Below are 24,416 nucleotides of genomic sequence, written 5' to 3' on the forward strand. Positions count from 1 at the left end.
GAGCATTTTGGTTGTTTCACAAAAATGTGAGCAGAGACATACATCACTTTTATGTGATGTTTCCCTATTTAAAGCTTGGAATTGTAGCACATATATCTATGAGGCCCATCAATATGAGAGAATCTGCTTATTAAAGTCTTTCTCAATGTTGATTCTGGACATTTATGATCTATACATCATCAATGTAGCACAAATTGTGACTGAGTTACACCACTTTTGTGTGGTTTATACCTTTTTGAAAATGTACATTTTAGTCTACATGGCCTTCAATAATGATGATTATTGGAGATTTCTCTTTATAAACTCATCATGACATTGGGTTATGAATTTTTTTGGCCATTATATCATGAAGGTTGCAGCAATTCTGAACAATTTATTTCACTTTAGTGATTTATACCTTTGATTTATCAAACCTCCCGTGTATGGTATATATAACATGAACCGGTACCACACCCCGCTAAGCCCCGGTACCATGACTCTTCAATTTATACAACTTATATGTACAACCTCTCTTCCACGTCTTGACCCACCTTCTGATCCGCCTTGTCAACATCAAATTCACCTTTCAATTTATCTTTGAATTATCAAGACCATCACTTTCATCATGAATCTGCGGAACAACAAACGTGCCGGCTCACCTAATGCCGCTTCAAACACTAACAAGACTCGCAAAACTCAAAAGAATCGTAGTTCAAAGCAACAGAATCAAAACAATGCGGCTGACGATGATTCTCATGGTGATGGGCAAAACTCTCCAGACCCTCGTACCTCCTCAAACAACCTCGAAAACTCTTCTGATCGTCGCGCCGCCGAAAATCACCAAGATACGACAGAATTCATCTCATGCTTTCCTGCTTTGACAATTGAGAACTTCGAGGAACAGCTTGGAAATTGGAAAATTGTTGAACTCAGGCAAGCCCTTATGGACCAGAAAAAGAAGAATTCAAGGCACAAAAATCAGATTCCAAACGAGATCTCAACACTTGTGGAGCTAATCCGGATCGACTATGAGAAGCGAATGCTGATGATGGCACTTATGGGTGGTGTAAGTGAGAGTATGATTTGGTCTCTTGTGTAAGTTTGTCTTCTCAGGCTGTTGGCAGCTGGGATTCTTCACTGACTAACTCCAACTACCGACAGGAATGCCGGACCAAAGAAGAATAGTAAGATGAATTGTTATGCACAATTTTTGGCCTTTTGCCCAGCCGCGCTCTCCGTTAATGGTATGTCATATAATCACATGTGTTCTTTTCCCATTGCATCTCCTGACATAGACTCATTTCAGTACCTGTGCGAGGCAATTCTGATGGATGGGTTGAGCGCAATCAGACCTTGGGCAAGCTTTGGCGAGAATTGGGAGAAGATGAGACGATGTTGTTCAAGGATCACCTGTGTCACCTGTATCAATTGACATACCAGTCAGTAGTAAATGTCACAATACCATTGACAGATGAGCCGTTTCTTCGCAGCAGAGCAGTTCAGGTGACCTGGGTCACTATTTGCATACCCCCAAGGTTCATCACATTCAACTTTTAATCATAGGAAACTTTGGCTGGACTATGTACAAGGTCTAAAGATTGCTTTTAGCCAAAAAAAAACTTGACAAAAAAAAATTTTTTGATCAAGTCAGTGTCCAGGTCAAAAAAGTGTTCTGAGGTAGTCTCAGAGCGCTCTGGAAGATACTCAGAGCGCTCTGAAAGACTTAAGTGAAGAAAATAAGTTCCTCAGAGCGCTCTGAGGAACACACCAACTGTACATACACACCTTCAAGTTCACACTTGATTCACTCGATTTGACTTTCTTACTGCTTCATGGGTGACTCGACCTCACAGTCATTGACACCAGACCACTCTACCCTTCCGATTGACTCCGCGAGGAAGTTGAACCACCCTGATCAACTCTAACATCTAAACATTACACTACACTTACCTCGGCTTCATTTCATTTAACTCTATGTGATTCAACAGAATCAACGATCCAAACTTGGGCTTCTCAATTCTTAAAGCTCTATGTCCTTCAACCGAATCAAAGGAACCGAAGGCTCTCAATCCCAACTTGTACCTTATACCATGAGACCTTTTGTTCAATTTCAGTTGATCTGATCGATTTATATTTCATGAACACTTTCACAAAGCAGAAAAAAGAAGCAAAAAAGCCTAGTCGTAGTTGTTGTAGCAGGTGTACATACAACAATTTTATCATTCATATTAAGCAATGAAAACCAAATGAAACAGAAACAAGTAGATAGCTGAAGTAGAAGTTTGAGGACTTGTAGAGCAGCTCGTGAATCGAAGTATAGATAAGCTACAATTTTGAAAGCAATACGGGTGACCTGACTATACTTGAAGTCTGCAACATACCTAGGTGGGAATCAAAAGGCAAGGAAATAAATCAGCTTGATTTCAATTGTAGAGAAAGTGAGCCTAGTGATGAAAAGGAAGATTTGAACTCATCCTTACGTTTCTACCCTCACAATCAATTTGCATCATCGCCCTCGCCCTCGCCCTCGCTATTGCTATTGCTATTGCTATTGCTATCGCTGGAACTATTGGATTGGAGTTCTTCGTCTTCTTCTTCGTCTTCCAAAGTACTACTGTGACTCGTATCATCCTCTGAATTGTTATGGATTCCTTTGGCCAACTTCTGGAGACGCGCACGAGACTTACTGGGCTGCTGGTAAGGAAGCCAGAATTAGAGTCTGATTCTATCAGGTCATATTGATGGGATGTCTTACCTTAGAAGCACTTCCTTTCTGAGAGTCTTGATTTTTCTTCTTCTTTGGTTTCGAATTACTTTGCTGACCAGGATGTTCTTCGTTGGTATCGACAATCAGTTTTGGCTCAATTACAAACAGGCCATCCTCAATATCCTTCAACCAAAGCTGAATAACTGCATCAGTTAGTTTTCGATGACCTTTCAAAAGGTCGGCTGCGCTAAGCCTGCTACCCGGCTTCTGGACGATTTTGATCGGATATCCTCTCTTTTCGATGTGGGCTATAGGATCAGGCATCTTCGGGAACGATTTTTCATGTACATGAACTCCTAGATGATCAGATGTCAAATTAGCAACAACTTATCAGGAACCCATTGAAAAAGAACATTGAAACCCCTACCAAACATATCATTCAGTTGGTGAGTTAGTCGGCTTTTCCTTTCATCGCTTGCTTGTGGTACTTTCGCTTCGATTTCTTTTGCTACATCTTGTCCATGTATATAAGTTTGAAACTTCGTAGGGACTTTAGCCGTCTTCAGTGCCCAATTAGCAAATTTGATGTTACTGGAGAACGTTTGCGACCATCCATCGACACTACCTGAGCTTGCGGCAGTCAAGTAATACGAGATATGATTCTGTTGACAGACAACCGAGAACTGAAAACAAAAAAAAGGAAATTCAGTGTACCATTTACAGAAATTGAAAGAGATATTGAACTTACTTCATGATGCGCTTTGCAAACAGCAACTAATGATCGCTTTTGTAAAGTGGAAACAGTTGCTGAAGGTTCTGGCTTACCATGGCAGAGGTGCAATTTGTCAATATTGACGAGCTTCTCAAAAAGAGGTTGATACTTTGCCTTGTCTTCGTCTGAGAGTTTGTGAACTGTCGGAGCTGGTGTCGTACCATCGAGCTGATTGATATCTACCCCATTCTCGTTGTTGTTGGCCCCGGTACCTTCATCGTCGCCAATTGAAGCAGTGGAATAATCGGGCAGGTTAGCTAGAGCGAAGAAGTACGGATCTTTGAATATTTCCTGCTCATCCTTGCTCAGAGCGTGCCATTTGTCGGCATTCTGCTGATTGCGGGATACCCATCCATCTTTATCATTTCGATCTGGCACTGTTTTGAATTCCAAGATATTTCAACAATATCATAAGTTCAATGCGGAACGCTTATAACAATGGTGTTAAATTAACAATTGAGGTACTTACTTTTATCACCCAAGCATTGAAAACAAAAAGCCAGGAAACGTATCCAGGGGTTCCCCTTGACTTTCTTGGAACCCATACCTCTGTGATCAAGCAGTGGAAAATGGATTCTTCATTTGTTGGAAATCAGTTCGATGATACGATGATACAGGGAACGTCCAAACAAAAGAAAGCAAAGAAATTGAAAAGGTCAAAATCTATTGTTTGAAATCACTTCGATGATACAGGAAAAAACGAAACGAAAGAAACTACATACACCAATTTCCATATGACAACTTCAGGAACTCCAGCCATGAGAGCTATCATGAGCATCCGTTTTTCGAATTCGATCCGCATGACTTCGACAAGGTTCTGGACCTCCTTGTTAACTTTGGTGCGCCGAGAGCCTTGTCCTAGTAAGGCTTCTTGAAGCTTGGTGATAGTCCATTTGTCAAGGTCTTGTTCGAAGGTATCGAATTCAAGTCCAGGGAATCGTGATTGAAAGACTTGATTCGAACCCGTTTGAGTAGTTGATGGTGCGTCTTTCTTGGCAGTGGCATTTTGGTTAGTCAATGATTCTTCGTTTGGCAACTCATCATCAAGTGGATTACCGGAGTTGAGATCAGAAGTCGAGGTTGTTTTGCGTTTTTTAGACGTCTTCTTCCGAGCTCCGACCAAACCATTGTTGTCCATGTTGTTGGGTTTGTCTGTTGTAGCAGGTGGTTTTTTTGATCTTGAGGCGCGCGTGGAGGGCATTGTAATGTAATATATAAGTATTGAACTTGTGAGTAGATGATTGGAAAGGTGGATGAGGGTTTGGGGTTGATCGTGAGCTATTGTGAGGGGATGGACATTTACAACATATCAATTGATTCAAATAAAACGCTGTTTTATTTAACTTCAAATCTTTGAAATGTATTGTTGATGTCCAATTTCCATGACACATTTTCAAAAACATCATTTTAAGTATATGCTATATTAGATTTTGATTTCATTACAAAGTACAACACAATCAACACAATCAACACAATCGTGCTCGTTCGACATTCTCATAAAATTACTTTACAAGAGGAATGATGATTGTCACTCAAGCACAATCGATAACTTCACGAGTGTTACAAAAGCATTTAACAATCAAACACTAACTATGACCAAAAGATTATGTAGTTCTGAAATTGAAAAGATAATACAGTAAAGGAAACAATAAGGTTTTGATAAACTTTCGAAAGTTGGAATTTAAACAAATTGATACAATGCACCACAAAAAACACTGAGATGCGGTTGAAGGTATTCACACTGTAAACATCATTCAACTTCCCCAATTTGGCAGAGGAAAATGATTAATAGTACAGTTTTTCATAAAAGAATCTAATACTGCACACCTGGGCCATTTCACCCACACTACATATGTGCAGCAAGCTAAGTCAATAGTTGTCTATCATGTACATACAGGTCTGCTCAGTTTTTTGCCCATCAGAATAAATAAATCACATGTTATACCACATGTAACTTTTTCGACTTTGAAATTTTTTTCCCAAAAATTCACTACATATAATTCTGTAGCTGCTCAGGCAATATTGTTGAAGCTATGTCTTAGTAACAGAAAGTGTGTTACATGCAGTTGAGTTGATGAGATCACACCAAAACATTGAGTCAGTGTAAGTAGTCAATCTTTTGGAAGCTTTTTTCAATCTGAAAGAAGTTACAGCATGTATTACATATGAATAACTTGTCCTGGTGAGCAGATAACTGAGCAGAACTGTATGTACATGATAACCACATATTCACTGAGCCTGCTACACATATGTAGTGTGGGTGTTATGGCTCAGGTGTGGAGTGATAGACCATTTTATGACAAATCATACTCCCAATCATTTTTCCCTGCCCACTTGGGGAACCCGAATAATGTCTGCAGTGTCATTATTCTTCACATCAAACCGTTAAAAGAAAGCATTGTGTTATCCAAATTCACCTTGACTGGTGCTGGTCAGATACCAAATCTGTGAGCCTTGACGGTCTGAGGTACCTGCCAATCGGTCATGTCTTTGTGTGGTTACAAAGACACAATTTGCATGTACCTCACTCAATTTTAATGCAACTATCACCGTCCAAAGGTGAAAATTGTTGGAAATTCAATTACAACATGGGTTTGATAATCCCACTTCCAAAAAAAATGTGAGGTTTAGGTGCACATAGAGCTTCTTGTATGTTGCAAAAGGGTCTTATGGCTCCTATATCTCTCAGTTTTGCTCCAATCTGGTCACGTCAATAATGGAAGTTGTTTGAAATGAAATTTAGGATTAAGTTTGATAGAACCATCTTGGAAAATAACCACACCTTAATGGGCATGTGGAAGTATTTGTGATGTTTGGGGCTTTTGCCAAACCCTCAAGTGGTGTATATATCTTTCATTTTTTGCTCAACCTTGTTCATGTAATAATACAAATTGTTTGCAAATCAATTTAAAGTAGAGCTTAATAGCATCACTTTTTATAATATCAAATTCTTGATGGTCATTTAGAGGTTTTTGTGAAGTTTGGGAGGTTCAAAAATGTCACAAATTGCTCATATCTCTCTCAATTTTGGTTCAAACTGGAAGTGTCAATAATAAAAGTTGTTTCTCAATCAATTTTAAGGTACGTTTGATAGAATAATTTCTGAAAACCAACATCCCTTAATGGCCATGTGGAGGTATTTGTGATGTTTTGGACTCTTGCCAAACCCCCAAGCTGTGAATATCTCCTTCATTTTTTGACCAACCTTGTTGATGTTATAATACAAAGTCTTTGCAAAACAATTTAAAGTAGAGTTTAATAGAATCACTTTTTATAATATCAAATTCTTAATGGTCATTTAGAGGTTTTTGTGAAGTTCGAGAGGTTCAAAAATGTCACAAATTGCTCATATCTCGCTCAATTTTGGTCCAAACTGGAAGTGTCAATAATGAAAGTTATATGAAATATAATTTCACTTTCCATTTAATAAGAGCTTTCATCAAAAAGTTGCCATCTTGACACTGTTATGTGCCATTCAAAATTATACACATATTTTGCTGAGCCCATATCTCAGCCAGTTTTGAATTTTTGATCTCAGAAGCTGTTCCAGTGAATTCCTGAGGGTTTTTTAGGGGGGGTTACTTAATGAAGTTATCCGTCAAAATGAGTTTGAAAATCTTCAAAATTTTGAGCTCAACATCATGCATATTTGTTGTTTTAACATCAAGTATACCAACGTAACACCATTCAACCAGGTGATGCCATGTTGCAGGGAGTGTGGAAAATTTTAAGATGTATTTCAGGTACGTTGCAAACATATCTCAATAGCAGAAAACCTTTCAAACCCAATGAAAACTGATATATGAGGGGTTTCATGCTTTCATTGAGGTCACAGGAGAACAGGCTGCATTAACTTTGAGACAATAAACCCCATCAAGATGACACTATTTGTCAAAAGTGTTATTATCAACCCATCATCAAATTTGTACAAGAACAATTCTTATTAAGGGATAATTTAGCTCTGATCAATAATGGGGGACCTGTGTGGATTATGTTGAACTTGAAAGCGTTCAACTCGAGTTCAACTCTTCACAAATTGTATATAATGGGGTTGACGGACAGTCACCGTGAAAATATTACAATAATAAACCCCTTATGTTATTTCTTTCTGAATATTTCTTATTATTGGATCATTGGATTTGAAGCAACTATGAGGGAGCTGTGCACCTTTTATGCTACTTGTATCACCGCAAATCATCTCAAAATCCATTAAATAAATGTACGCACCAAAACACTTAAGATGGAGTGTTTTCATAAAATGCATATCACGCACATATGCTTTCTTTCTGCTCCACGGGTTTCATCATTACCCTCAACTCGCAACTATTTCAGCTTGCGTATTGCTTTTGTTTATGTGTAGTAATGAAGTTGGTCAGACGTAGTCTGACCAAGAACGGTAAATCAAACTCTTTGATCCCTGATGTCGAGACCATTTGATGTCCCTGAGATCTTTTCAAGTGTTGAATCAAAGCTTACGTAGGTTATTCAAAAAGTGTAATGATAGAGGGGGTCATTGGCAAATGCAGGGCCCAAAGTAGAAGCTTAATGCGCATCAGCATCACCCTTTGTTAGTTCGCTTTTATCTTACAACAGGAGGTCAATAGTCCATCCGTGTACTCACGGACATCTTTACCATATCTCGTTATTCCAATCTCATATTACCGCCGGCCTTATCATGGCGTTGCCTGGGTCACTTATCCCACATTCAAACAAACGTCCTCGATCGCAAACCCCGCCTGTGGCAAGACCTGCTCCTGGTAGTGCCACTGAACGACTAGCCAACCTTCGAGCACTTGAAGATCGAGATTCACAAGTTCGGAATGCTGTCCTAAACGATCAACATGTTGAAGAAGCGCCAGTGATTCCTCACATCCCCGAGGGAAGCAATAGCGATGATGACATCCCCAACAATTTCATCTATAATGACCTTCAGATGACAGCTGATATGAATGATGTTGATCGAGTAGACAATGGTACTGTAATTCATCCTCCAGGAGTTCGATCGGCATACTTTAAAGGGGTCACTTATCGAGAACGGACATTAAATGAGGAAGCTCATTGGAAAGCGGCTATCCCTGATATTTTCAAAGCCTTTATGATTTGTTCATTCAAGACCAAACAATGGCGAAATGAAGAGATGTGGAACCGAGACCTTAACCCTCAGTGCAATTGCCCATCTTGGAAAAGAAGTGTGGTCGAGGTTGATGCGGTCGACCTTACTAGTGAGTAAAGCATCATTATACATCTAATCCCTGAATATCTCTCATTATGAATCATTTAAGGTCGGAAGAAGATTACACTCGAGACGTGTAAATGTGTCAGTGACCTCGTTCGATTAGTGCGAAAAGGGTACATAGGAGGCACTCCAGTCCGCCCTCAAACTGCGTTTTCAATACGCCTTCTTGCATTTCATCATGCCATCTGGAAGTACTGCACTGTTCAATTGGCTCCTTTTGTAGAAGCCGTCGATGAGTTTCTAGACGCCGGTAACCCTATCTTTTTGATTAAGGGAACCGAACAAGTAAGTGAGTTATGATACATTGATCAATACCTACACACTGATGAATGTCGATCTTCTTGACCCCAGAGTTGCAATTGTCGCAAAATCTTTTCGGCCGCGGTTGATGCATACCGTGAAATGCTGCGGCTGGAAGATGAGACTGCTTCAAAAGCTCTTCTTTTGTCACCAATGGATAATCTCGCAACCAATTGTCCACCATGTTTTGGACCCAAGGTACCTGGAAAACGGGCTAATGAGCCCGACTTCATAGTATGCCTTGACGGTAACTTTCAGCATCGCCGACACGAAGGTGCAAGTGCTAGTTGGCGAGGTGAAAGTGGCGTACTTCCTTTGCTTTTTATCTCACCTGAATTGATAAACACATGGAAAATCAAAATGGAACCACCTCCACGTCGATTGGGCGCAAAAAAAAAGGAAGCTGATGAGGTAATCGTGAGTGATTCCTTTTGACAGCTTGTCCCAGTACCAACGACTTACAAACAAGAGGTGTGTGTAGGATCCATGCAGTAACCAACACACAGCCGCAAATGACATTTGAGGTCGTCAAACTTGGAAAGGGTTTTATGAAACAGGCTTGATGGGGATGGCATGCCGACATGACCACCTCATCAAGTTCATTAACATCATCCAGACTGGCGAGAGGTAGGTTTGATATGTACAAGTGGTTTGAGATCAAGACTCAAGCTTATATGTCTTGTGATTCTAGAGGCTATTATCCCCTGGCCATGATGGATTGGATACTGAAAGAGACTGGCCAAGATCAAATTGGTGTCGATAAACTCATAGCTGGCATATTATACGATATTGGATGCAACCTTGAGAAGAGCATCATAAAGGTTCATTGCTCTCCTACATTCGTTGTTTTGTGTGATATTGATCCAATATGTTTTCAAAGAGAAACTTCTTCTCACGCGCTCGAGAAAACAGCCAGCTCAAGTTTGGAACTAGCGTGTTCCACTCATACGTACATCAGTGGTCGTGTCAGCTGGCGTATAATCCTCGACTTAACGAGGATTGGGGTCTTTCGGATGGGGAGGGGCTAGAACGAATCTGGTCCAAGCTAGCCCCTCTGGTTGGAGCTCTGAGGTACTCTACTGCATTTCATCGCCTTTGTGCATTAGAGCTACGAGCACGTCACATCAATGAGTCTGCTCGGAAGGTATCTGGTAAGCATGGTGTTCCATAAGACATGCCATTCAATTGAGTATTTTTACTAATAAAAGTTTGAACTACTAGTGCGATGGTTACTGCAACGGTTGTCCACAAGCCACAGTCTTCATTCTAAGAGCTGCCAAGTTTTGAACGAATTGCAAAAGAATCCGATGTATTCCGATGAGTATTTGAATCAACAGTGGAGCCGGCAGCGGGAATGTCAGCTGCGCGTACTGGTGAAAGAGAATTCCAATCTTTTGAGCGATAAGCTCAAGAGACTGGTGGCACTGGAGGAGAAACACCAGGAGGCCAAGTTGAGTTTTTTTGACGAGATGAATTTTGAAATCAAGCTGCTTTAACATAACTTGTTACCTTCAGTGACGAGCTGATAGCTCTGCGACGAAAGGCAATTAGGGCAAGGACAGCAGCAGACAAACGTAAACTCACTCACTTGCCTCAAACGTTGCAACTGCTGCAAACCGATATTGATGATTTGGTAGGCAAACTGGGGGGTAATCACTATTGTGATATGCCAGGATCTTCCAGTGTGTATCAGCTGACAATATCAATCATTTTGAATCAAGCAACTTAGCTGATGTGAGTTACATGCAGCCCCAAAAGGAAAAAAGTTGATTTGAATTCGAGTTGCTAAATCTCAACTGTACGGCGCTAAGGTAGATGTATTTGAGTCGCAGAAGAGAAGTGATGAGAGATCTGGTGAGGCTCAAGAGATAATTGTGGATATTGATGTGAATTTCAAACTAATTCAACGTTGAATTGATGAAATGAAATGACAGGTACTCGTGTACAACAGAAATCGAATAAAACCTTGCGGGATAAACAAGCAGTTCTAAAGAAAAAGTATGAAACCTTCAAGCGTAATGCTGAGGGCTTCAATAAAGACTATCCCTCCCCACACCCGATTCCCTGCCCTTCTTTCGATGATGTACGACGCCTGCCAATTGAGGATGCCTTCTGGGACATGGGACAACTGACGCATCCAGATGAAGCGTGGGCCGTGGACCTAAAAACTCAAACCGGCATCAAAGCTTATCAAGACAGATGCCATGCAAGTGACGAGCTGCAAAGACTGACACGCGAGTGTCGACAATCGGTGAAGTGGGCAGTGATTATGCAGGAAAAACTGTCAGTTCTTGAAACAGCGCTGAATCTACGAGGTGAGCTTACAGTATATAGTATGATGGCCTGTCTAGAGACTGACTCTTGTGTATGTATCCAGATGACAATCCTGATCTGCAGGCTCACAAGTGGATGGTTGAAGTTGTTGGGTCAGCAAAACCAACATCAAAAGAGAAGTTGATCGAGAGTAAATTGGTTCTACAGTCTGTGTATTCACGTCTTAGTAGAAACTTTGCTCGCCTTTGGATTTTCTGGAGTGGAGGTATGAATGGACTGATGATTCAAACAAAAACCTATAGTAGTTTGAATGAGATAGAGGAAAGGTTGATATCAACACAGTGGGAAGTATTAGTAGCAAGAAGTAGAACGGTCTGGAATTCAACCTCACAAGCTGAGATCTTGGATGCCGCACCTCTGGACGAAGGGGAGGAGGCTGAGCAGCTTTTGATGGAATTGGAGGTTGATGATGGTGATGACGAGCTGGGTTTTGATAGAAGAGTCGATGAAGCAACAGAAGACGATGGTGGAGAGGATGACGCTGATGAGGGTATTGATGAATGAATGATGTTGTATGATATTGACTGAATGTGAATGTGATGTCTTGACTTTCTCAAATGTGAATTGAAATGCTTCTTCAGTGAAATTTGTGAACTGGGCTTTTTGAGTGAGACTTCTCAAATGCTGAATCAATTACTGAGAGTCGTTTGACACTTGACGTGAGATGAGAGCGGTTTGGTTATCTTTGCTGAGGTGGGATTGTTAATGGAGCGGTATAGTCGGAAAAGCCAAATCGAGTGTGAACTTGAAGGTGTGTATGTACAGTTGGTGTGTTCCTCAGAGCGCTCTGAGAGCATCCGCACTCGTTTGCGGTTGTTAACTTGGTCATGTGCGGTAACAACCTCTACATTAAGTAAAAAATTACTTAACGTGACCAAATTTCACACTCGTGCCAAAATTACCTGCACGGTAGTTAACTAACTTGAGAGGTAATTTGAGTTTCCACACTGATGCAGAGTTTACAGACTCAAAATATACCAAACAAAAAAATCAATCGACTTTTCAGTCAATCAGTGCATTTCAAGCGATCCCTGCCAGGGAAGAAGAGCTTTGGGACAGGGAAGTTCATTTGAGAGTAACTTGAGATCTCATCACCACTGGATGGTTGGCACAGAGAGGTTTGTAGACAAGCAAACAAAAATTCATTGCACCATCAATTAAAAGTTGTCATGTTGAAGACCATTGAGAATTTGAAAAGAAATGCAGATAATGAAGACCCTTTTGCATAGTTCCCCTCTACAGTTGAATGTGATATCTATTTTTCAAATCCTTTTGAAGTCAATCCAAACGACAAGACATGTTCAAAACCTTCTAAAATCAAAACAAACGATCAGAAATTGATCCACTTTGATCTAAAACCCTTTTAAACCCAATTCGATATTGATAAATCCAAAATCTCAATGAACATATATATAATCACATGTAAAGTAGAACAATCTTAATCAATGTTGGATAAAGAGAATCATACAGTAAGAAACCAGACATACCCATTAGTTTGATGAATTAGAAGACAGTCGGGTCTCCATTGATTCTTAAGTCGGGTGTTTTGAGTCGAGAGGAATCAAGAGGAGTTGAGTCGGAGTTGAGTCAAGTTGGCAAGTTGGCAAGTTGGTGTGCTTGAGAAGTGAAGAGGGGGCTGGTAATTTGGCTACCACATGCGTTAGCCAATCGGTAAATTTACCGATTCGCTAACGCAAATCGATCAAAAGTTAACTACCGCGGGCCTAATTTCTCACCAGTGTGGGAAAGGCCCCGCAGTTGCGGTAAATTTTACCTTACCGCACGCGATTTACCGCACGAGTGCGGATGCTCTGAGGAACTTATTTTCTTCACTTAAGTCTTTCAGAGCGCTCTGAGTATCTTCCAGAGCGCTCTGAGACTACCTCAGAACACTTTTTTGACCAAAATTTTTTGTCAAGTTTTTTTTTGGCTAAAAGCAATCTTTAGACCTTGTACATAGTCCAGCCAAAGTTTCCTATGATTAAAAGTTGAATGTGATGAACCTTGGGGGTATGCAAATAGTGACCCAGGTCACCTGAACTGCTCTGCTGCGAAGAAACGGCTCATCTGTCAATGGTATTGTGACATTTACTACTGACTGGTATGTCAATTGATACAGGTGACACAGGTGTCAAGGATCCGTTATTTTTTGCTTTAGCTGGACTGCCCGATTTCTCTCAGATAAGCGACGAACCATTTGAAGACGATGACGAGGAGTTCATTACAACCAGAAACAAAGATCCAGAATCCCAAGTATTAGTGCCAAAAATTCATCCGTTATCCGAAGCCGAAGAGCAGAAGTATCGTCCACTGTTCAACAAATTGGTGGATGTCGACAAAGTGCATAAAAATCTCAGGAAACCGGACAAGACTGAATCGACAGCCACTCTTCAGCGCAAGTCTTTGGCAGCATTTCGAAGTGCACATCATGACGTAAGTTTCTTTGTTTTGGAACGTCACAATTTCTACCTTGATGTTGACTTGGACAAACTGCTTAGTTTGCAACAGTTTGTCAAAGATTCCACATTCACTATCACCTCACTGCAGTCAGCTGCGATATTGATGACGGCTGGGAGCAAGCTTTTTCAACCAACAAGACGTTTTCAGAGTGGGCCAACAAGAATTTGAAATTTTCAACAAAGTTTAAGTTATATGTACATGGGAAGGAAGTTGCTCAAGAGATCGAGAAGAAGCCACCTCAACCTGTTGATGCGCGCAGGGGAGAACTGACTAGGGAGCTCAACAGATTGATGGGTGAGTCCTTTGTCCTTGGTACATTTAGTATTCTATCAATAGTTGATTGTACAATAATACTCATCCTGATTATTTGTGTCTTCTTTATAACCAAGGCGAACATATGCCTGGTAAGGTTTTCCCAAAATCTGATGACCCAGCGAGTATAATTCGCGACAAAGGTTGGCCTATCCGACTTGTACTGTCTCGACCAGCTAGTTCTCTGTTACCGGAAGAACTGGAATCAGGCTTCCGCTGCTGTGATGATTCACAAAAGAAGAGATGGCTAAGCGACATCAAAGAAGGACACTTTTTTATTGAAAAAATTCCACCTTCTGAATTACCACCAAAACAAAAGACTACGAAAAAAAACCCAGCAAACAAAAGAAATCTCAAATTGCTTCCCAAACCTCAGCGGCCTCTCCTACGATCACTCAAGGCACTCAAAATCAACCAATCGGTGATTCTGATCATACTCAAACAACCTTGGGTCAAAGCCACGCTCAAACAAGTCAGTCAAAATCCGTCAAGACCATGAAATCGTCCAAGAAATCATCGAAGAAGCTGTCATCCAAAAAATCGGCCAAGGAGACTCGTGTCAATAGTGAAGAAGAAGAAGAATCTACGGAAGGGTCCGAAGAAGAGGAAGAAGATCCAACCCATGACTTATCAGATTCTGAGCCTGAATCCGACTCCGATGCTTGATACTTTACACAATCAATGACTGTGATTACGTTGTGAGACAATCTTAAATAGTGCTCAGTTGTCTTTTTTATCACACCCCAATGTCTTTTTTATCACACCCCAATTTTTGATCGACTTGAAGTGTATTGCGTTACATATTTCAAAAACCTAGTCGCTCTGTCTTACCTGAATCAAGTTTTTTGATTCAAAGATTTATTGAAAAGATTACTCAGTTATTGAATAGAGGTTGTGATCTATAAAGGTTCATTCAAGTTGATCTAAATTGCATAGTTTAGTAGGAGTTGTCTGAGTTCTTTTCCCTTCATATTTTTTTACTCTTTCATTTGTTGTGTCAATTGATCTTGCCATTTGATCCAACTCACATCAATTTGATCAAAAATCGATTGATTGAACCGACTGAGACACTCAAGATATACCTACAAGTTGTGCGTTTAAGTACATGATGCAATAGGATATGATACAAATGGAATCGAATCAAATTGGTTTCTCCAATTAAATCATAACAGCGGGACCAGTCTGAACACTGAATTGAGTAAAAATTAGCGCTGTTTCTCTTTCTTGATTTGGCAATCTCAATTGATGGTTTAATGCTTAATTGACGGTTGCGATTAATACTGTATCAACTCATTCGATTAACAAGAAAGAGAATTCAAATTGTAAGTACATATGTTGAAAGGTTCAGAAAGCAAGACAGTCGACCTCGCTTTTACAAGTGGAATTGAAATACTGGACAGCGTGTTGATATGCTTACTTATTAAATTGGCTGCTCAGTAAAGATTTCCTTGACATTTGTAGGTACGAGTTGGTATAGGACTTTATAGGACACTACTTAAACTTGCTGGGCACCCGCCCAGGTTGAGTGTAGCTATCTAGCTATCTATTTGGAATCCATCTTGAGTAATAAGCGTTATAACAATTGTACCACTTAAATTTGTTAGGAATGTGCTCGTTTGGAGTGGTATTGTTTAGTAGATGATCCACAAGTGGTAAGGATTGTTGCAATTCAGGCGTATTTGGTGTTGAGTTGAAAGTGTCCAGATTGATCTTAGCGAATTAGCAAGATCAGAGAGAGTGCTCTCAGATTGATCTGAATGTTTTGTCTGGTGAGAGATTATCTAGATTGATCTGAGTGACTTGTCAGTTTGAGAGGAGTTTGGATACTGATCTGAGATCACTCAGATTGATCTGAGAGTGCGCAGATTGATCTGAGAGTCCTCAGACTGATCTGAGTGATCTGACCTCTGTGCTCTTTGTGAATTCAACTTTTGATATAAGTCAAAAGTTGATAAAAATGGTGCTATGGACACTTCTGATACACAAATTTTTTTTGGGAACTTGTAGTTGACTTTGTGAGTGTGGAAAAGGTGGGATAGTTTTGATCTAGATGATCTAGCGTGATCTAGCACAGAGGTTCGAGTCCGGGTCCGATGAAAGTGCGCACCGTTTCATAGGGTGCGTGCTCAAAAGTTTAAGGCGCCACAGGTGGGTTAGCTTAACACAAGCCCTCTCTGCGCGGCCACGTCCGCGCGCCTTGCAGAGGGGCTTGTGACTAATCGTCGAATTCTGGCACGGAGACTCCAGCCCTTAAGTCCTCTTAAGTTGTTTTTTGATGTTTGCCGCTTTCCTCACTGATAAATACCACTTTGCCTTGCAGGCAATTCTGTTCAGGAATGGCTTCTACATGTTTTTGAACATTGATCAACCAGGGAAGAATGCTCTGTCATTCTTTTTCCAAGACACATATCCAGGCTTTAAGTCTCACTTGTAAAGGGGTTACAGGCTGTATTTGCACCGTAAAATCGAAAACAAGACAGTACAGGCAGGGATTGTAAGAATTTCAGCTTACTTGGGTGGTTACACCACTCAGAGTGCCAACCAAAGGTGGCCATCAGTATGTGTAGAAACTCGTGCTGAACAACATTCCCTGTAAGCTAAAGTGATGTTTATCAGCAAGGAAAGCAGGAAACAGCAAAAAACGACTTAAGAGGACTTAAGGGCTGCTGGAGTCTCCGTGCCACAATCCAACAATTAGTCACAAGCCCCTCTGCAAGGCGCGCAGACGTGGCCGCGCAGACAGGGCTTGTGTTAAGCTAATTCAGGTGGTCGTCCACAGACCAGGTTCTTGGATGACTTCAACGGCTGTCAAATTTGGTTATTCTAAGGCGGATCCAATATGGATTCCAATCCTTTCCCAGTTTCAACTGAAGGTGGAACTCTCTCATGTAACTTCTACACCAGGGGGTTATGGTCCTTGGCCTCAGCCGGTTCCTGTGACAATTTCAAAGGTTTTGTCACCTGAACCGCCCAGGAAGGTGTGGAACTGGTTTTGCCAAAACCAATTTGGACACCGTTCCACCACCACTTCTGGAACAAGCTGCATGTCAGCAACCGTTTGAGAACGCCTCCTGAGGCTGTGGTGAAGCGGTTTTCAAGATGAGAGATAACCAAGATGAGAAGAGAACCAAGATGATCAGATAGCCAAGATGAGACATAACCAAGACGAGAGCAAACAAAAGAAGTAAAGAAATCTATGATGATGATGATTTTTGAAAATAACAAGGTATTGTAAACCAGAAAAAAAAGAAGAAAAAAAAAGAAATCTATGATGTGGTTGTTTTTTTTGTTATTTTGAATGGAGTCTGGTGAGAAACATCAGATTTGATTGAGATCTTTCAATCATTCAGATCCCAAACGTTTCACTCTGATGTCGTTGATGATGACTAATGGAATGATGAGCACCAATCTGATTGATTCCAGCTAATCTAGCTAATCCATGTTGATGATGAACCAAATTATTCATCAAAGGTTTTTTCAAAATACCTTTTAAATTAGGAGAACTTGATCTAGAATGATTAATGATCGGGATCATATTAAATGATGAATCTCTTGAATGATGTGGTCTTTGAATCAAATTCAACATAACATCATCTTGACAATCTTCATGGGATGTTGCGATTTAAAAGCAAACCCATATCACACAAGGTGGTTTTACGGTGTAGTCCGTATGCACTGTGTGAAATGACGTGACACATCCTGCCCTGCAACAACTGGTCACATCACACGGCGCACTACTTGGTGTGCAGCAACATGCTAGAGGGTGGCATGCATCATCAACTCTTTGGTGGCGACGTAAGCCTTTGGGCAGCGACATCAAGTCTTGCAAGGCAACCATGAACCTTGGGGCGCGACATATATGCGGGTGTGGCAACATATACGCCTGTGCGGCAACATTTACAATCATATGTGACGACATATATATGTGTGTGACAACATATATATATGTGTGACAACATATATATATGTGTGACTACATATGTGATGACATATGTACATATGTAGCAACAATTATACATGTGTGGCACTGGCAACGTTTATATTTACATGCAAGAAATCATTTGCATTCATGATTGAGTCTAGTTATGATAACAGAAAAGAAAATTGAACAAGATGAAAAAGAACATATTGAGGAAGTAAAAAGGTTTAGAGGATGAATCTATTATTGGAACCTAAGGGGACAGAATGACAAACAGTTTTAGTAAATGGGACGAATAGTTTGAAGAGATTGGAAATACTTACATTTGAATGTAAGCTAATAACAAAGCACCACTAGAAGCCACTGTACCAACAACATGTTGTAGACTTCAACCGTAAAAAAGAAAAAGTTAGAATCAATCTTGTAGTGAAGGATTTCTCGATAAGTTATACATACATATTGTTTTTCACACTTTCCAAGGTTGTACGTAAATTACCGATTCCACCTTTGATTCTTGTATCTACTTCTTTGATCTTTAATTCACGTAAAACTAATCCATCATGTATTCTACCTTTTTCTAACTTCGTATCTGATCTAACCCAAGCTTGAGTACGAGTCTTAAGAACCAATAACGAAAAAAAGGTTAACAAATTTGAAAGATTTGAAAGGATCATGTTTTTATGAAGATTGAATTCATGTTTACAATTTCTTCTCTTCATCTTTTTTTAATTTTTCTAATCCACTTAATAGCCTTTCATTTTCTGATTTAAGTAATGCAAAATCTGGTTGTTCTACTAATTGAATTTCAGATTTAAGTTTTGCAAACCAACTCTTTGAGTATATTGTTGCTAAAAAGAACAAAAACATCAATAAAACAGTTTTCATTGAAATTTGGTTTAAAGAGAAGTGATTTTTTGATTTCATTTCTAGTAACTAAACCAGTGATTAAACCTTTAATAGATTGATCAATAACTTGTTTGATAGCTAAAATTATCCCTTCTGCTTGATTTCTTGAAAGTCCATCTTTTTGTAATTGCGTAACAAATTGATGTGAATCAAAATGAGCAGATTGATGGATTGAATTTGATGTCTTATTGAAAAACCTTTTCTAGACAAGATATAATCAAAATCATGATTATCAATTTGTTTTTTTAAAGATTAGTTGATTAGATTGAATGAGATGATAACTTTTTTGATTGCTGAAGCAAATGCTACCTTTGGGGAATGGCTGCTTTGGTTTTGTTTACCGGTATAGGCCCAGCGAATACCTATTCAGCTGTCATTGTTTTTGGTGACAAGTATTCAGGTAAGGGTTTTTGTCGTTTTCAACTCATTTTGAAAATTTGATGATTGATATCAACATGTTCAAATTTTTAGATGATGGAACTAACCACTTTTGAGATCCCCCTAGACAAAAATCTTCCCGTTAGCTTCTTTTTGTTTGATTTTTTTCACTCGGTTTTCATCATCTATGATTTTTTGACCAGATTGTGGATTTTTTTAAGATGGTTCATTGGGCGATGAGCTTAGGGCCAAACCTTGGACAGAACGACTTGTAGAGGTACTTTACTCCAAAATGCCCACCCCCCTATTCAATTACGCGGAGTTGAGTAATGAGCAAACCTATACAACAAAGCATTTCAAGTGTGACCAGTTCATGCCTATGCGAGTAGCTTTGTATGAATCTAGTGTGACCAGTTCACACTTACGTAAGTGGTTTTGTATAAACGCTTTTCAAGTGTGACTGTTTCACACTTACACTAGCACAATTAGGCGGCGGGCGCCGCACTGGAATTCCTGTCACAACATGCAGAATAACTGTGGGGTGCACCCAAAATATTTTGAGGATGTGGCGCTCTTGCAGGGACACCCATACTTAAGCACAACTTTTTTTGTCCTTTTTGTGCTGCACACTGATGACTGCATTGTGAAACTTTTGTGAATTAAAGTGGATCCTGCCCTAAGCCTAAGCCTAAGCCTACACACCCAGATGGTTCCTAACCAATTTTTCCTTTGCGGCTCAGTTTCTATATTCTGAACAGATGTCCCGGTGTATGAAAATCAAGAATTTCCAATTGATGATCCCGAATGACAGATGTCCTGTTAATGTGTTCTGTTGGAGTTTATACCTGGCTTTTTACTTATATGTTCTGGTTTACAGCTATCCTACAATGTTTTTCTCAATATTGAAATGCTTTAGCAAAATCTCTCATCCTATTAAAGCCGCTACAGATTTGACTCCAGTCAATTGACATGTCAGTTGTTATTGCAGTATAAATGACCCAAGTGAATTGATCAAAAGAGCCAATTTCGAATCATGTGATGATGGTTAAGAAATGATATATGAAGAAGCTGAAAGTTACTAGGAAAAAAAGATATCAGAAGGAGATCTATAAATCACATATATTTAGTCACACAAATCATTTTTACTTTTATTTTATTCTACTCCAAGAAACCAATGAAAACAATATCAGATATTGTTTTATTGAATCTCATAAGCATTCCAGGACCAAAATTGTAAACTTGGACTATGGAACTCAAAACTTCAAAATGAGGGACTTGAATAAAAATGATAGTCAAATGTAAAAAGATATGTCATCAGATGTCAAATGAAGGAGTACTCAATCATTTGTACAAAATACAAGTTGAGCAAAACAGGTGTACAAACAAAGGCTTGAAATGTATAAATCAGGTGAAAGATAATAATAGTTTGGAATTAGTTTGGGCAAAGGTGGAGTTTTTGAATTGGTCAAAGGTGAGCTTAGCACCAAGGTTGTGTTTGATATCTATATTGTCTGATTTTTTGTTGTATCCATTGTCAATTCTTATATGATTGAGATAGTGAGAGGAGAGCAAAAGAAGTTGGATGCAAATCAAAAGCACCTTAAATGACTGGATCTGTCAAAATAAGTGCTGGGAAACGAATTTGATGATATTGATGAATGATGAGAGCTGAAAGTTGAAGATATGATTGAGATTGATTGTATCATCTTATTCATAAGGGTTTGAATCAATTGATTGAAGGTTGTTGGTAGTAAATTTCTATAATGTCTTTGACATTTTGAAATTTCTTGATTGAAAGTTCTAAATTGAAATTGCAGTCCTGAATCCTAGATAATTTTAGCAAATCAGATCAATTGGCAACTTGGGTAATCAGTTTGATGACACTGATCAATCACAATCTTCTGTTAAATCAGAAAAGTTACAGCAGGTTCATTTGAGGTCAAGACAATAAGCAATATAGATTCACAAAGATAGGGAACAGAAAGAACTGAAGCCAAACTAAAATCATAATCAGTATATGAGTAAGTTGCCTATTCCCCAAATAGCTTTCAAACCTGTTTAAGTATACTATTGTTTTTGGGATCTAAACCAAGGCCAAGTAAAATATAAGTTTATGGACTTGAGGATGGATAATTTCAACTTAATCCTAAGAATGAGTTGAGCTTGCCATATGGGTGATCTTTGGATGGGATCTCTAGTAGTGCAGGAAATGCAGCTGCATGCTGATTAACTGATGGCCTGATCTGATCCACATTCTATCTGTTTGCTAAAAATCAGTAAGCAAGGTTATTATTAGCAACAAATCAAACTGATGAGGGGGAGATATGTTGATTGATCAAGGGAAATGCAAAATATTTTCAACCCATTGTGAATTCATCAAACATAGCTTGAATAGTCTCAACATATCTTTCTACACTCGCAGAAGTAGTGGTCCTAGGCGAAGCATATGGAGTGATATGAAGTATATAACTAACTTCAATTCCTTGTTATATGTATGGGGTAGATTTGACTACTACACTGCCAACATAGATGCCTCGGGTCGCGGAATCCGAGGCCTCATCGGAGATAAATCCTCGGACAGACCCTGTCCGACGTTTTTGTCCAAGGTAATCTTCTGCGCTGAGAATTGCCTTGGATCAAAACCTCGGACAGAATCTGTCTGAGGTTTGGAATCCGATGATACCTCGGATTGAAAAATCCAAGGTAAATATGTTGGCGGTGCTATAGCAGTACTGGACAGCAATCAAACTTGAATCTGTTGATCAAAGGTATTGTGGAACACACACTCATTGGTTTTTGTTGGCTTGAGAAATCAGTCTAAAGGAAATTATCAAACCAATTCATCACGCTAAAACTCACATTCTCAACATGAGTTTGCTTTGAAAGTGCAGTAACCTCAAACTTTAGCACTCCAAGTGCATCATGATTATTTAGGCCGTAGCTATTTGCAGCCCACAAGAAAACCATGTAGGAGCTGCCAAAACAGGGCCTACATGGGTATTTCACACAAAAAAGCGCCTACATTTATGATGTAGGTGCTGAAAACCATCTAAAATGATGCCTACATGATAAACAATCATGTAGGTGTCATTTGATTGAGCCTACATTTGAAATTATAGAATGTAGGCGTAATTTTCAAGCGCCTACATATCTGATTTGAAATGTAGGTGCTATTTTTGAGTGCCTACATTCAATTTTCAGCTCAAATAAGTGCCTACATGCAGTCTTGCACATGTAGGCGCTACAAATCCAGCACCTACAACTCCGGACTGGGCTGGCGGGTAATGAAGAACAATTTTCAAGTTAAAATGAGAGTATTGGAAGACAGAAAAAGCAGTTTGGAGTCAAAATGAGTGTATCGGAAGATGGAAACAAAACCTGGACATCTCCTCAATTGTGTTTATATAACTATGGTTCCGCTGCACGCGGTAGTTATATAGATGGGGTTTTGCTAGATGCCAGGTTTTATTTGGAGGGCTTGACGGCTTTGAAGGATGGAGCTTTGTTTTGTGATTGCCTGAAGAGCTTTGACTGATTGAATTTGATTGATAGGTGATTTCAATATGAGCAAGCAAAAACCCAAATACTGGGCCAAATCAACCCAGCTAGCATTCAAAGGATCATAAGGATCGATTGATTGCTAAAAGTGTGGAGAAAAAAACCCAACTCCCCACTCCACCACCTGACCCTCCGACTGTTGCAAGTGCTACACAATCAACAACTAGCAACCGGGCTTGTAAGCGCAAAGCGTTTAAAGAGAAAGTCAAGAAGAAGTTTGGTCTACCTGACAATGTCACTTTGATTCATCAAGCCAACCATGGTAGCAATAAACTCCTCACTTTAAAAAAAGGAACTGCTGCGATCCTCAATCTGAACGGCACTAAATTGATTGCAGTCATCCGCTTCAACACTCAACAATATATTAAATCCAACGGTAATAAAATTACAAACTGAAGATAGTGAGCAATTGTTCAAACAGTTTGGACGATCTATTTCAACCCTTTATAACCATGGAATAGCAAGAAACCGAATTACAACCAATGGACCAAAAGTTGCACTTGGGAAAAGAAAACGAGGGGATATGTTCGCAATTGGGATGAGAGCTGGATATTGGAAGGGTGTCTTTGGAGGTGAGTATCTCTGTATGTTTATTTGGTTTCCATCTGACAATTTGAGAAATATCTAGGTCCTTATGCAATCAGTCGCCAGACTGCTCTCTTGATCCGTTCCATGGAAAAGGACCTCGGACGACAACGGAACCTGCCGTACATACAACATTTCCTGGCTGGCCAATTTTCTTCTCTTTCTCTTGAAGCTTTTCAATCAAATTACGAAATCTGTGCTAAGGCCGGCCTCTCATGGGCATCACATCAATTCTTTAACTCACCCAACGAACAAGCCTTTGATGGAAACTTCGTAATGACTCGTGATGAATGGTATAACAAGATTCATAAATATCGTGATGCTACAGGTTATTCATATGGATTGTTTGGCTTGATTAAACGTGGGACTGGAAAGCTTTACAGGTGTGGTAGCAAATCAAGACATGGATATGTCAAGGAAGGTCATTTCTCTTTCCCTGAATATAATATTGAAGTCAGCTTTGAAGACTGTGGTGGAGTGGTGGAGATGGTCTGGGCGACGGATGTGGAACACCAGACAACTGAATCAACCACTCATGGTGCAAAAGGTGACCGTGTTAACCCTTGACAATCAAAAATCACCCAATTTGGTTCATCGTGTCAAGTTTCAAAGTTGATTGTCCAATGCATTAATTTAATTCTTAATAAAAGAAGTACTATGGATGAGGAAGAATGGGTGGAATACCGTGAATCAAAAGTAGAAAATTATGCTGATGAGATTATACGTAAATGTCAAACACACAAGAAACCTAGAATCTAATAATCAGTGGATTTAGAGAAGCAATCCTGTACCTACTCTGATGTTTGTAGAGTAAAAGTTCACCACAGTTCTGATGATACCTACATCCTGCTCCCAATGTTGTCATTGGCAGCTGCCTGTTCCAGTTTCCGCGCCAATGCTAGGTCATTACGCAAATTCAACCGGACCATCCTGGCGGTCCAGCCTGCAAACACTGGCTCAGCATCATTTG

At 39.7% G+C, this 24,416-nt stretch overlaps 6 protein-coding genes across 6 annotated transcripts; 4 read left to right on the forward strand and 2 right to left on the reverse strand.

The window, feature by feature from the left end:
- Positions 1–2,475: 2,475 nt before the first annotated feature.
- Positions 2,476–4,659, reverse strand: MELLADRAFT_86738 (uncharacterized protein; the record flags this gene model as incomplete). Its single annotated transcript, XM_007404091.1, has 6 exons — positions 2,476–2,673; positions 2,735–3,042; positions 3,114–3,369; positions 3,435–3,835; positions 3,928–4,007; positions 4,181–4,659. The coding sequence occupies 6 exons, from the start codon at positions 4,657–4,659 to the stop codon at positions 2,476–2,478; spliced, it is 1,722 nt and encodes a 573-aa protein (XP_007404153.1).
- A 3,474-nt stretch (positions 4,660–8,133) lies between these two features.
- Positions 8,134–9,429, forward strand: MELLADRAFT_86739 (uncharacterized protein; the record flags this gene model as incomplete). The annotated part of the gene is made up of 3 exons (XM_007403456.1): positions 8,134–8,680; positions 8,741–8,979; positions 9,046–9,429. 3 exons carry the CDS (start codon positions 8,134–8,136, stop codon positions 9,427–9,429), a joined length of 1,170 nt encoding a protein of 389 aa, XP_007403518.1.
- Positions 9,430–11,361: 1,932 nt separating this feature from the next.
- MELLADRAFT_58363 (uncharacterized protein) lies at positions 11,362–11,832 on the forward strand (the record flags this gene model as incomplete). The annotated part of the gene is made up of 1 exon (XM_007403457.1): positions 11,362–11,832. One exon carries the CDS (start codon positions 11,362–11,364, stop codon positions 11,830–11,832), a length of 471 nt encoding a protein of 156 aa, XP_007403519.1.
- A 1,599-nt stretch (positions 11,833–13,431) lies between these two features.
- MELLADRAFT_86740 (uncharacterized protein) lies at positions 13,432–14,766 on the forward strand (the record flags this gene model as incomplete). Its single annotated transcript, XM_007403458.1, has 4 exons — positions 13,432–13,761; positions 13,827–14,082; positions 14,178–14,572; positions 14,623–14,766. 4 exons carry the CDS (start codon positions 13,432–13,434, stop codon positions 14,764–14,766), a joined length of 1,125 nt encoding a protein of 374 aa, XP_007403520.1.
- A 3,496-nt stretch (positions 14,767–18,262) lies between these two features.
- On the reverse strand, positions 18,263–18,693 carry MELLADRAFT_86741 (uncharacterized protein; the record flags this gene model as incomplete). Its single annotated transcript, XM_007404090.1, has 3 exons — positions 18,263–18,272; positions 18,343–18,405; positions 18,476–18,693. The coding sequence occupies 3 exons, from the start codon at positions 18,691–18,693 to the stop codon at positions 18,263–18,265; spliced, it is 291 nt and encodes a 96-aa protein (XP_007404152.1).
- A 4,427-nt stretch (positions 18,694–23,120) lies between these two features.
- Positions 23,121–24,013, forward strand: MELLADRAFT_100986 (uncharacterized protein; the record flags this gene model as incomplete). Its single annotated transcript, XM_007403459.1, has 3 exons — positions 23,121–23,123; positions 23,199–23,433; positions 23,913–24,013. The coding sequence occupies 3 exons, from the start codon at positions 23,121–23,123 to the stop codon at positions 24,011–24,013; spliced, it is 339 nt and encodes a 112-aa protein (XP_007403521.1).
- Between the last annotated feature and the right edge of the window lie 403 nt (positions 24,014–24,416).

The sequence above is a fragment of the Melampsora larici-populina genome, assembly GCF_000204055.1.
Source record: "Melampsora larici-populina 98AG31 unplaced genomic scaffold MELLAscaffold_1, whole genome shotgun sequence".
Lineage (NCBI taxonomy): Eukaryota > Fungi > Basidiomycota > Pucciniomycetes > Pucciniales > Melampsoraceae > Melampsora > Melampsora laricis-populina.